Here is a 13,848-nt window from a genome sequence, read left to right on the forward strand (position 1 = left end):
TACTTGATACTAAATAGTTACTTAAAGTGCAAAAATAATTCATAGGTAATTGATTCAGCAGAATTTCCATTTTTTAGAAATGTAAAATTGTTCTCCAACTGTGCTTTTCCAAAATGTAGTGTTTTAGGGGTTAAGGTCAAACACTCTCTGGACTCATTTCACAAGAGTGAGTGTCAGTCTATGCACTTGCCAGCAAGGTACTGTAAATATACACTTACTTGAAACTCTATCAAGGTCTTCTGACCGCCCTATTGAACAATAATATACAACACCTGACTTTTGAGCTGAGATGGAAGGAATAGGTAAGAGAATTAAAGGTACAATCCTGCAAGGTGCTGAATGCCCTCAACTCCCATTGTAATTCCATAACAGCATGACTGGGCCCTAGTGTCGTGTGCTATCTAGTACAGTTTTCGAACTCTGTATGGAAAGAGCCTAAATTGTATGACTGTTTCAGGCACTGCTAGATAAGAAGAATAGAGTTAAGGAGCCAAAGAAGCCCCTTCGTTTCCTTCAGAAGATAACAAAACCTGTTCCTCGCCCCCTAACTCCAACACTGCTAAGACCGTCAATTGTAAGTTGGATGTTTTTAGAAGTTTTTGCTGTAAGCCCTGTATTAGTCACTATCAAGTTACTCAAGGAGTGTCCAGGAAAATATGGGAGCAAGTTAGTTTTGTCTTCTGTACAGTGTTTTTTACTTAAAAATAAAACTGACAAGCACTGTAGCGTTAGACTTTCATCTAATTACTGCACTATGAGAACCTTGATAGGTACAGGGAATCAGGCATCAGGCATTGCACTCATGCATGCGGCAGTCTCATCAAGCCTCCCCTGCTGGAATCTTCCATCATGCAGGGACTGAGTAGGGCTCCTTCTGCAATTACCCCTCCTGAATGCCAGAGCTTTCTGTGAACAAGATAATACTTCTGTCGCAACCATCATGGAGACATTGGCTGAGAGATGAACATCTCAAGAGGCTATATGTGGCAAGCTGGAGTGACAGGGACAGAAGGGAATGTAATGGAAGACTGACAGAATGGAAGAGACTAATCTAGGCATCCACAACTCTTCTCTTTCCTTCACAAAGGCCTGGCAAAGTCCTGAAAACTGTATTAAATGACCACCCTGACGTAGGGAGAGAGGTCATTCTCACCCAAGCCAAGAACTGACATGAGACTGTGACCCAGAGATATGGGCCCCAAGAAAGGACCTGAAGTACTTGAAACCTACCAGGGTCTCCCTGTGGGAGATGAGTGACACCTGGTAAGGCACTCAGGCATATAAACTGTTAGTTGTTTTCAGGATATGATTTCTCTGATACTTTTGTTCTAAGTCACAGATCTAGAAGAAGTAGATAGCGGGATATTGCCCCAAAAAAGATGACAGCTAGAGACTTGAGACTTAAGTGGGTGTGCCCACAAGGCCATAAAAGGGTCAGAGGTGCACTTACCTCAGGAACTGTGACACTCTCACAAGCTCAGAGGCTGTCCTTTATCTCACTCCAATACCCGACAGTCCCCACTGTCTTCTCCAGGCTCCTCCAATCCCCATCCTGACTGTAGATCCCCCTTCCCCCTCCTGCTTCTGCAGGGTGCACGTGATAGGTTTCTGCATCCCCTCACGTGCTCTGCTGAGAAGAGAAAAGCAGTGACGTTTTCCTCACTGTCAAGAAAAATCATGGAATTGCACAAAACTTGCCAGCTGTACTGCTCCAAATTCAGGGAGTAGCTCTGCATCTACCATCCCACAAGAATGTAAATAAACCCTGTGGGGGTTTGTTTTTACTTCTCTGGCATTTTGTGTGTGTTTGTAATAATTGAGCCTATAAATTTACTCTAATTGTGAGCTCAACTGTAAAAAGTGAGCAAAAATGTATAAAGTGTTACAATTACCTATACCAGTAAATGTTGATGGGAGAAAAAGTATAAAGGTCAGATAGAATGAATCAGTCAAAACAAAAAGGCCTAGTGCTATAATTCACAGACTGTGCTAAGGCCATTCCAGGTAAATAAGAAAAGTATGGGACTGGAAATCAGTGAACCAAAATTGATGTGTGAGAAATTAGGCCTAATTTGTGGACAAAATAATGAGGGGGTGGACTATTCCATCCATCAATCTCTTTTAGTGCCCTGAAAAAAAGACTGTGGGGAAAGCTGGCTACTGCGACTCTGGCTGACTGAAAGATGGCAGCCATTGTGGCTGCCATCCCCCACTGTCTCCTGGGACTCTGGATCTTCTTCATCCTAATCCTGACCACAGAGAGGGAGCCAAATGATATTGTCACCTCCACTGGCTCCGGCTCAATCCCAGCTACCACCTGGGATATAAGACTGTCACATACATCCCCTGCCCCTTTGTGTGTTCTTCCCCTTCTCCACCTTATTTCTTCTCTTTCCTATCCCTCTCCTTTTTCCTTCTCTCTAATAAGAGTCTGGTTTAGCTAGCCAAGACTGTATTTTGCAGCACTGCTGTAAGCCTGTGACCAGAGAGAAGCAGCTAAATGCAGTGCGCTAAACAGCCCAATTTTGGTACAAGTTTGCCAGGTTTCAGAGTGGCTGATAAGATCATGCACTGTGTCTATGTTTCTCTGGTGATGAGGTGCAAGTGAGACTTAACGTCAGAGATAGAAGCTGTATTGTCTATCTCTGCTGTTCTCTTCTCTCCCTGTTTTTTGTGTGTTCATCTTGTTTTGTCTTTTAGAAAACAGGATTGGACTTTAAAAACCCCAGCAACTCCAACAGCTCCAGTCTATCTCAACTAACTGTTTCTTCCCCCAACCCCCAAATAAGAACAGTTATTACCATACTGTACATACCATACATTACTGTCAAACGAGGGGGCTTCTTTCTAACAAGACTCTCCCCAGCTAAAGGGAGAGGGAATAAGGAGTGCTATTAAAATGAAACCCTTAATACTTTACATTTCAAATGTTGTTTTTCTCTCTTTTCCGTATCTTTAATCTAAAGTTAAAAAGGATTTTAAAGGTATTTGCCATGGTGCTAAACAGGCTGAGCTTTCTGTATACCAGACCCCGAGCCTTATTTAAAACTGTTTAATATTGGATAGTTTCAGGCCCATGTTAACACCTTTGACTCTTTGGACTATATATTCCATCCTAATTAATACAACACGTGGCAGCTGTCTTAGTTCCCTCTGTGGTTCACAGTCTCCCTCTGCCACTAAGGCATTTTACGCCTCAGTTTCTCCTCTGGCTGGCTGGGTGATTTGCTAAGCTTTAGCTTTCCAGCCAAACTATAAAGTTCTTCCTTTCTGGAGTAACAAAACAGTCTGTTTGGGTTTTCCCTCATGATGCAAGGAAGGGAAGGGGCTTTTCGGAAGCTCCAGGCTGGGAGAGACCCTTAAGTGAGAGCAGTTGCATGCACCAGGCCCCAAGCCCACTCCACTTCGCTTATCCCAGGCCCTTTCTTCTGCATTCCCCACAAGTCTGATTCTTTTCCTCACAGTGCAGGGCTCACAAGCTGTTTTTTACTCCACTGAACAACCTCTCTGGGATTCCATCCCCCTCTTCTCTCCAGGCTTCCTTTGCCCCATCCCACACCACGCACTTTCACAGGCTTCTTCCCAGACCTTCTAGCTCCTGAGCTGTCCCAGCCTTGCCCCTTCCAGAGACTGCAGCAAGGAGAATCATGCCGTGATAGCTCTGAAGTCTGAGCAGAGTTTGCCTTACATAGTCCTGCCCCATTTTCCATTATCCTAGCCCCTGTTCTGAGCTGAAATCAGGAACAAACTGTGGTAGGCCTGTAGCCTCCCTTAAAAGGACAGCACACCCTGTTACAAACCCCAAAATAATACAACTTGTTTACTTCCAAATTGTCATTCACTGGGTCTTCAAACTCACTATGCTACACTGATAAGCCTTACCAGGAGAATGAAACTCAGGGGAAATTTCCTAAAAGTTCCCCTTCCTTAGTGTTTAGAACTGTTAATACATGTAAATGATGATTGTGTTCCCATCTCAGTCACCACTTAGTCAATGACTACATATATATAGTTCTTTTAATCCAGATTGTAATTCTTGCCATCCCCCCAAATCATTTATGTTACTGTAGCCTGATTTAGGGTGTACTAATAATATTAATTTAATTCATATTTAATTTGTATTTAATTAAATTAATTAATCATATTAATAATTATTAATATTAATAGTATGGGTTTTAGGCTCGCCAATCTGTTTAAAATAAATCTATAAACTTATTACAATAAACCAAATACTTAAACTATAAGAAAATATATATATAGATATACAAGCAAGCAGGTTAATCCTATAGGCTACAGTTACTCTTCTCTGAATTCCCTCTCAGAATCCCCAGTGTAAATCTTTGTATAGTCTGTCTGTCCCATATTTTGTAAAATATAGAAATATATATTTTTCTGACTCATCTTCTATTCTCTGGAAATCAGAAGAGCAATGAAACTAGTTATATCAATTGTATTCTGAGAAAGCTAGTTAGATGGAGGGCTCATTCAGTTTTCCTTCTGCTTCCTCCCTAAAATAAATACATAATTGTAACTGGATTATTGTTGTGTGTTGGCAGAGAGAAGAGGAGCTAGAACTGGCAGTAATCTTTTTGCAGAAGTTAATCCGAGGCAGAGCTATTCAGAACATGGTATTCTGTGTCCCTTTGACTATTTCTGTTTTCAAAATGCTGAAAGTGGTTACTGAGGGTATATTAAAAATCTGTTCCCAATAGCACTGAACTAATCCAGGCCTGAGGTGCTTGAGCAACATGTCCTCATATCCTTATCCCATATCCTTCTAAGGCTGAAGTCCTTGCTCTCCAGTCCAAACTTCTGACAGGAACTTCTAGGTTCCTATCTGTTGAACTCTCTCCCTGAGAATGTTCGCTGATATCCTTTATTGCCGTATTCAGGACTTGGTGTTGGGCCTTTCTGTACAGGTTTGGTCACTTTTGATAATTTTGCCTATCTTGGGGGTTGGAGGTGGGGGGGGGGTCTGTTTTATAGACCTGCTGCTTCTCTGTGTACCATTGGGATTAGCTCTGTTTTACTGATGACTAATTTTTATGCAGCACCCAGGTGAGAGATGATATGTTCTGTATCAATAAGTAATGCAGTTTTGAAAATGGTTTGATATGAAAATTGGGTTTTCTGAGTCTTTCTCCCATCCGGAGTGGCCTGATAGGAACAATGTCTTTGACTCCATTGTAGGGATGTTGACTCTCACAAAAATTTTGAGAGCTTCCCCGCCAAGGCTTCCCATCATTTTTAGAGGCTTCTCACCAGCATCAGCTCAGAAATTTCTGTCTGACTTGGGTATGAAGCTTTTGGACATGTGGGCTGGTAGCTCGGACTGTGTTTCCTACCTATCACCCCAGAGTGCACCACTCCCTCTCGCAGAGCCTCCACTCCCCACCACTGCACACACACAGCAGGGCAGCAGTCATTAAACCAAGTAGGGGGAATGAAAGGGATTGGTTCTGGGGACACCACAGAGCGCAACAGCAGTATCAACATCCTCCCTACAACCTTACTTCTGCACTGAATGGTGCTAAACAATCTGAACAGTCCCTGGGGGAGGTGAGGAAGAGGCACCCTATCTGTTCGTCTGCCCTTCTATTGCTGGGCTCATGTATGAGGAAGGGCAGGGGGCAGTGGATACTGGAACAAGGGAGAAAAGAAAAGGACAGGGCCCAGGGGAGGAGATAGGGTGCATCATGGGGAGAGAGCTGAGGAGTGTCCAAGGGGGTGCATGGTGGAGCTGGCAGAGGAAGGATCAGGGAGAAAGCTATTCCTATTAGTCAAGGGGAAGAGAAGATTGGCTCACCCCAGATTTTTGATTGTATTTAGCGTATACTTGAGATTGAATTTTCTGCCTGAAACAAGCCCCACCTTCTCCCCCTCCCCACAGGGGAGGCAAGAGAGTAAGTCTTCAAGCTCAAAAATCAGTAGACTGACTAAAGAAATGATATTTGGCTTTTAAACATAAGAAATCTTTTGGGGGGGGGCGAGCAGAGGGGAACATCTGATTTTTTAATTGATGGGGTTGGCAATTCTGCCAGCAATTTAAAGTCCAGTCCAGCAAGTGTTTAACTCTAACCCCTTCTGGGTATACAAAGATCTGCTAAGTTTATTTGTCATGCCCTCCAGTGACAAGAAGGCTGGGTAGGTCTTAATGCAACTGAAAGATAATGGAGGTTCTCCTTTGAGTAAGTAATAGAGACCTGTCTGTTCTCTGGAGCAGAAGGACCTGAGTTAGGTCCTTCATCCAGCACATGTGGGGTTTAGCTAACAACTATAGTGTGTGTCTGAATATGGCCTTGGATTCATTACAGTCAGTTCGGTTTCCTGTCAATAGCACCAGAGATTTTCCTCAAAGATCCACGTGCTACAGACAGAGAACTGGTATGGGAAACAGCTGACTCCAACTTTGGAGGAAAAGGATATTTTCTGTTTGCAAAACTCTCAGATTTTATCTTCTGTTTATTCCCATGGCTGTTCATTTTATGTGAAAGATGTTTGAAGGGAAGGAGAAGCGATTGGAACTGATTCGGGAACTGCGCACCACTCACGCGCTTCAGGAGGATGGGAATCTGCTTAAGAAGGCAGAGAAACAAGTAACGCTGGCCTTACAGCGACAACGCGACTTGCATGAGCACAAGGTTTGGCTATTAAGATAAAGGGGATAACACCCCCCACCACTCATCCATTCCTCCATCCCTTTTTAAATGTCTGTTTTTTCTTGTAACGATACCAACGTATTTATAGAAAGTGAATGTGTTGTCCACGTTGCAGAATCCATCACAGGTGACAAAAACTGGCTTCCTTGCTGAGGGAAAGGACTGAATGGACATGGGCACTGAAGTGTTCTGTTATTGCTATAATGGGTTCCATCCTGAGAAGCTTGCATAGCTGCCGCCCATGCTGTACGTGCTTTGTGGGTAAACAGAGGACTTCAATTTCCAGGTCTCTCAGTTCATGAAAAATGTGCCTCATCATGAAAGCCTCAGTCCATCCAGATTATGATCCACATGGTTGATGTCAGTTGACTTCTCTGCAGTTAGTTAGGCCTTTCCTTCAGTTAGTATAGTGAGGCATGCATGTCACCCCCTCAGTAAGCCATTTTGCTGAACAGATTTTGTGTCATTATACTTAGGGTACATCTACATGTGGAGCTGGGGGTGTGATTCCCAGCTTGAGGAGGCATGCTTGTGCTAGTTCTGATTGAGCTAGCATGCTAAAAGTAGAATGTAGCCATGGCAGCATGAGTGGCAGGAGGAGTAGCTGCCCTGAGTGATTGCCCCTCAGAGAGGCTACCTATGTACTTGGGGAAGCTAGTCCCTCTTGCAGCTCATGCTGCCATGGGCACATTCTATTTTTAGTATGTTAGATTGATCAGAGCTAGCGCAGGTATGTCTCTTCAACTTGCGATTCACTTCCCTAGCTTCAAGTGCAGACGTACCCTTAGTTTTAAGCATCCCATCCCCTTGTAACTTCACACCCTCTCAGCTGCCTCTGCTGTGCAGAAATAGCCATGAAAGGTTTACCCACCAACTAATACTAGGTGAATGGCCTTATGGTGCCCCAGCAGTGGAGTCAATTTGCTAAAGCAGTCGCTGTCCCCCTTTTCCAGAGAGAAATAGGCCTGGACCTCTTCAGCTGTCCAGAATCTATTTGAGATTTGACACATTCAGTCTCGTTCTATTCACTTCCAACCTCTTAGCAGAACAGTGACATTCTAGCATTTCAGTATTTCTAGATGCTGCTTCATGTGCAGAGGGCAGAAGTGTAGGACACTAGGCATAACACACACACAACACCATGGGGGTGTAGGTGAACAGTCCCTTTTATTGAACTAAGGAAAAATGAAATTTAAAAGCCCGGAGATTTGGAGACTTGAAGTGTCTCTTCCTCAAGCCCTGGGAAAGCAGAGCCAAGGCATAGAGGAGATACCAGCAGCGGGTCAATTCAGTGTCCAGAATGACATTTGGAGAGAAAGAGATCAAAGGGTGAAGATGAGATCAAACAGATCACTATATCTGGAAATCTCATTGTGGAATCTGAACTAACCCTGCTGGCATTTCCTCCACCCCTTGCTTTGCTTTCCCAGGACCTGAGGAAGAGAGACTACAATTCTCCCAATCTCAGGGCTTTTAACTTTTAATTAACACATGCAAAGGGTTCACCTACAACTTTGTAGTAAGTTTCATGTACTTTTCTTTAAGGGAAAATAGAACAAATTTACATGGGTAAAGATCTTTCTGAGATGTGCATTATGCAGTACAGTTAATGACAGCAGTACTGTTTTGTGAATGTCCTCCTTCCTAAATTATACCTTCTTAAAAGGAAAACTCCCCAACTGACCTAAAAGCCTGTTGAATATTTTTATATTTGTGTGCATATTTCAGAAACCTATTAGCAACTCTCATTTTTAGGAGGCTGTTTTGGCCATTTTATATGTCAGCGGATCATGGTTTAAAACTGACTTTGTCAGGTAGTACTTCCCAAGGCATTCTACATAGGGAGGATAAAACTACTTGTGATTCTGCAGCTAGGACTGTAATCAGTTTGGACAGAGGGGTATGATCACATATGTTTTGAGGGAGTGTTGACTTAAGGCAAAATTCTGATAGAACATTAATCTTGGAATGTCTTCAGCAGTATCTGTATCCTGCCCAGGAAATCCTTACATATAGCAAAAACCAAGTATTAAGGAGAAGTGGTTCATGGTAGTCCCATATCATCTGCTGGTATAGTGGGAAGATTAAATCCTCTTCCCTCCGTCATCCTCACAGCATCTGGGGCACGAGAGGAACACTTTCAGTTCCATCTCTGTGTTACAGTGACATTTTCACATTCTGTTGGATGCTGGTTTGGAAATGTGTAGTGTCTTGGAAACTGGTACATAACACAGGAAAGCCTGTTTATTACTGGCTGCTAGTCAGGATTGTTTTGTTTTGTTTACTTGAGTTTATAACAGGCACATTCCACTGCCTGCTGAGACATTGCAACAATGGCACAACATCTGAACCAGCTTCAGAAAATGCTTTTTGCCTAAACTTATTGCCGTGTAGTCCATACTGGAGATAATGAGCTTACACAATATCATTACATTGCCAGAGCACAATCATCCTCACAAATCCCATAAAACAATGTGATTAGGGTTAGGGGGGTGGAAGGTAGTTAAGGAGACTTGGGCTCTATTCCCAGCTCTGTCACAGATTCCCTGGATCTGGTTTCCACTACCAGGAATCTTGTGGTGTTTGCTTCAGAGGTGAAGTGAGTGTAAATCACTACCATTTGGATCTGCAAGCATATTACACTTATCTTGCACAGGTATAAATGACAACACAATATATAAAACAGTAGAGAATCAGGCTCCCTGTATGACCTCAGCAAGTCACTGCACCTTTGTGCCTCAGTTTCCCCAATTGTAAAATGGGATAAGACCTACATCGCTTCAAGGGGCATTGTGAGGTTTTATTAATTAATGTTTATAAAGCGTTGTGAGGTCCTTGGATGAAAGTTGCGAGTGAGGCAAAGTATAGTAATTATATCTTGCTACACTCCAGTGTTCAGATGAGAGAGGAAAGGTCTTTGTCTGTCCCCACAGATGGTCCCAGCAAGAGACTAGTGTGATGGGTTCCCCATGAGGTGCCACTTGGAAGTGGGGTATCACTGAGCCTGCCTGAGCTCCCTTTCACACTGTGGGGCTGTGATAAGTTGCCACGCTCTCCAAGCTTTCTCTTTCACCAGGAGACACACAGACAGGGACACACCAAGCTGCAGCTTCATACACACACATGCTGAGATCAGCTCTGCTGGGAAGGCTCAGCTAAGGCACCTCCCACTTGCTAAGGCACGCACCCCCTCTCTGGAGTTGTCAAGGTTCCTCCCCCACTCTGAACTCTAGGGTACAGATGTGGAGACCTGCATGAAAAACCTCCTAAGCTTATCTTTACCAGCTTAGGTCAAAACTTCCCCAAGGTACAAAACATTACACCCGTTATCTTTGGACTGGCCGCTACCACCACCAAACTAATACTGGTTACTGGAGAAGAGCTGTTTGGACGCGTCCTTCCCCCCAAAATACTTCCCAAAACCTTGCACCCCACTTCCTGGACAAGGTTTGGTAAAAAGCCTCACCAATTTGCCTAGGTGACTACAGACCCAGACCCTTGGATCTTAAGAACAATGAACAATCCTCCCAACACTTGCACCCCCCCTTTCCTGGACAAGGTTTGGTAAAAAGCCTCACCAATTTGCATAGGTGACCACAGACCCAAACCCTTGGATCTGAGAACAATGAAAAAGCATTCAGTGTTTTACAAGAAGACTTTTAATAAAAAATAGAAGTAAATAGAAATAAAGAAATCCCCCCTGTAAAATCAGGATGGTAGATATCTTACAGGGTAATTAGATTCAAAAACATAGAGAACCCCTCTAGGCAAAACCTTAAGTTACAAAAAAGATACACAGACAGAAATAGTTATTCTATTCAGCACAATTCTTTTCTCAGCCATTTAAAGAAATCATAATCTAACACATACCTAGCTAGATTACTTACTAAAAGTTCTAAGGCTCCATTCCTGGTCTATCCCTGGCAGAAAACCAGCATACAGACAGACACAGACCCTTTGTTTCTCTCCCTCCTCCCAGCTTTTGAAAGTATCTTGTCTCCTCATTGGTCATTTTGGTCAGGTGCCAGCGAGGTTACCTTTAGCTTCTTAACCCTTTACAGGTGAGAGGAGCTTTCCCCTGGCCAGGAGGGATTTCAAAGGGGTTTACCCTTCCCTTTATATTTATGACAGGAGTGTAAACCCAAAATTACACCATCTTGCACTGCACAGGGAACTGTACAGCATAAGCTCATAAAATTCACCCCCTCCCTCAATGTGGAGAGAGAGAGATGTAACAGCTTTCTGTCCCAAGTTATAATTTCCACACACACTGGTTGTAGACAAAACAAGTTTAATAACTACAAAAGATAGATTTTAAGTGATTATAAGATATAGCAAACATATCAAAGCAGAAAGAAAAGGAGTACTTGGTCTCTAAGGTGCCACAAGTACTCCTTTTCTTTTTGCGAATACAGACTAACACGGCTGTTACTCTGAAACATATCAAAGCAGGTTTCAGAGTGGTAGCCATGTTAGTCTGTATCAGCAAAAACAATGAGGAGTAGATTACCTTAGTATATGAACAAAACCACAAACTGAGCTTAACACACTAGATAGGTACAATATACATTTGCAAATTCTCACCTTTTTCAATAAACAGGCTGGCATATTCTTAAGGCACAAGTTGCCTTGGCTTTCCCAGGTTTTCATACACAGGCTAAAAATCTCTCTAGCCTGGGATCATCACTTCCCACAGTTCAGTCCTTGCCCCTCAAGTGTTTTCAGGTGTGTTGTTGTAGCAAGAGTGAGGTACCATCATGATGCTATTGTCCCCCTTTTATATCTTCTTCCCACTTGCTGGAAAGCTCTCTTGCTGTGACCTGGGTCAAACAGTGCTATCTCTGAGAGGTTTCTGTTGTACACAGTTCCTGGGGTAATCCTTGTGATGGTGTGCATTTCCTCAATGAGCCATTAACATTGTTTGGCCTTTTTACTGTTGCACCTGAAAGGCTGCTTGTGAGTGTTTTCAGCTTCACAACATGTTTCAGTAACACATACATAGCCAAACTTCATAATTTCACGTTCGATGATGGCACATACAATCCAATGAGATATTATTGTGTAACAGATCACGACTTTTAGAATGATACCTCACAAGGCATGCTTTGTACAAAACATATCCTAATTACATGATAGTGATGAATATTGGGGTTCCAGGGTGTCACAAATAGTACAAAACAAACATTTTGCATCCTCTGAAGTGTTAGACATTTATTTGCACTTGTGATTGTGCAGCCCTCTAAACAATTTATTCTGGCACACATCTGACCTATAAAGACATAGATTTGACTTTCTGAATCCCAGGTAGAAGCTGTATTTGCGACTATTGGCCCTGATTCTTCATTCTGGCTCAACTAAACTCAGCACAGAAATGAGGGGGAAGCACTGCTGAAGGTGGTTTTATGCAACTTTTGTATCTCCCACATTCTGGGTCTGAGAAAAGGAGCAATCCCCAGTCTAAGTGAGAGTAGCCTGAAAAGCTGTTGTGATTTACTCTCTGATGCAATGAAAATCTATGCATTGTCTCAGCAGCCCAGAATAGCTGGCGTACGGTGCACTCTGGCCAACCCTCTAGGCCAAGGGCTGCAAAGGGGGCAGCATAGGACCGTTCCTGTGGTCCTTCAGCAACCGGGAATTCCCCAGAAGTATTCCCAACTGATTAGTTCTGCAGAGCCTGCATACAGAGGCCATGGCAGAGCCCAGAATCAAGTCCACTGTTTTTAAAAGAAAAATGCAGAACACATAAATTAGCCTTATGTCTTGTGTGTGAGTAGGGGTTTGTGCTCTTTCATGTGCCTGTGGTGGTTCTATGAGAAAGGGACTTGCATTCTTCACGGTATTTAATACAATTCTTGTTTGTTTTTGTGTTAAGCTTTCACTGGTTGAGAACCACTTGGCTCGGATAGAAGGAAGGGTATTAGTGAACATGTTCGATTTCCTGTCCAAAGAGCTGGTGAGGCTTCAGGAAGAAAGGAAGATCCATGCTTTTGCCATGCTGGCTGAGAGGCAACGGCGCATCCGGGAAGCAGAAGAGAGTGGACGCCGCCAGGTAGAAGAGAGGCGCCGGCGGGAAGAAGATGAGATCTTCAAACAGGTAAGTGGAGGAGACAGAATTCTTCTATTGACCTAGTTACTGCCTCTTGGGGAGCTGGATTACCTATACCAGGGGTGGGCAAACTACGGCCCATGGGCCGGATCTGCCCTGTCAGGGCTTTGGATCGGGCCTGCGGGATTGCCCCCCCTGTGGTGCTGCAGGCCCCGTGCCACTCTCAGAAGCGGCCAGCACCACATACCTGGAGCCCCGGGGGGCTGGGGGGGAGCACAGAGGGCCCCGTGCATTGCAATTGCCTCAGTCACCGCCCCCTGTAGCTCCCATTGGCCGGGAACGGGGAACTACGGCCAATGGGAGCTTCGAGGGAGGTACCTGGAGGTGTGGCAAGGGCAGCACGCAGAGCCCTGTGCCCCCCCTCCCCCAGGGGCCGCGCAGGGACGTGGTGCCGGCCACTTCCTGGACAGGTGCGGCGTGGGGCCAGGGCAGGCATGCAGGGAGCCTGCCTTGGCCCCAGTGCGTACCGCTGCCACCCCGGAGCCACTTTAGGTAAGCGGCACCGGGCTGGAGCCTGAACCCCTCCTGCACCCTGCCCCTCAACTCCCTGCCCTGAGCCCCCTGCCTGCACCTCACACCCCTCCTGCACCCCAACCTGCTGCCCTGAGCTCCCTCCCGCAGTCCACACCCCTCCTGCACCTGAGCCCCCTCATACACCCCGCACTCCTCCTCTGCCCCAATCCCTTGCCTGTTCCTGCATACCGCACCTCCCCCCACGCCCTGCACTCCCTCCCGCACCCCCAACACCCTACCCTGCATACAATTTCCCCACCCAGATGTGGCTCTCAGCCCAAAAAGTTTGCCCACCCCTGACCTATACCAGTGGGAGAAGGCCTCCTGTCATCATAGGTAGTGTCTACACTGTAACATTTTACATGTAGGCAAGTCCTCAGTCTTTTGACTGTGTCGTGAATTAGTCTAGGTCTCTAGACCCCTGAAACACATAGCTCCTCTATCCTCCTCCCAGCTGTGGCTCTTCCTGGATCATCTGCAAGGCTAATGCTCTGTCATAAGTAATCCTGCAGGGTCAAAGCATTGGGTCTGTTTGCTGTCAGGATGTTTTAAACTAGAGGTTCTCCTTTG

General features: G+C 44.7%; 1 protein-coding gene across 7 annotated transcripts in view; it reads left to right on the top strand.

Moving 5' to 3' along the window:
* Positions 1–13,848, top strand: part of CFAP91 (cilia and flagella associated protein 91) — a 68,201-nt gene that overhangs the window by 25,789 nt on the left and 28,564 nt on the right. For 5 of the 7 annotated variants that reach the window (XR_012154673.1, XM_073309356.1, XM_073309344.1 and 2 more), the window contains exons 11-14: positions 458–574; positions 4,557–4,628; positions 6,495–6,641; positions 12,532–12,753. Coding sequence is in view for 6 of the 7 variants with exons in the window: in XM_073309356.1 (XP_073165457.1) it covers positions 458–574; positions 4,557–4,628; positions 6,495–6,641; positions 12,532–12,753 (558 nt within the window). In the remaining variant the exon portion in view is untranslated. The remainder of the gene's footprint in view (positions 1–457; positions 575–4,556; positions 4,629–6,494; positions 6,642–12,531; positions 12,754–13,848) is intronic. The other 2 variants (XM_073309365.1, XM_073309373.1) reach the window with 2 other exon arrangements.

Source organism: Lepidochelys kempii, chromosome 1 (assembly GCF_965140265.1).
Source record: "Lepidochelys kempii isolate rLepKem1 chromosome 1, rLepKem1.hap2, whole genome shotgun sequence".
NCBI lineage: Eukaryota > Metazoa > Chordata > Testudines > Cheloniidae > Lepidochelys > Lepidochelys kempii.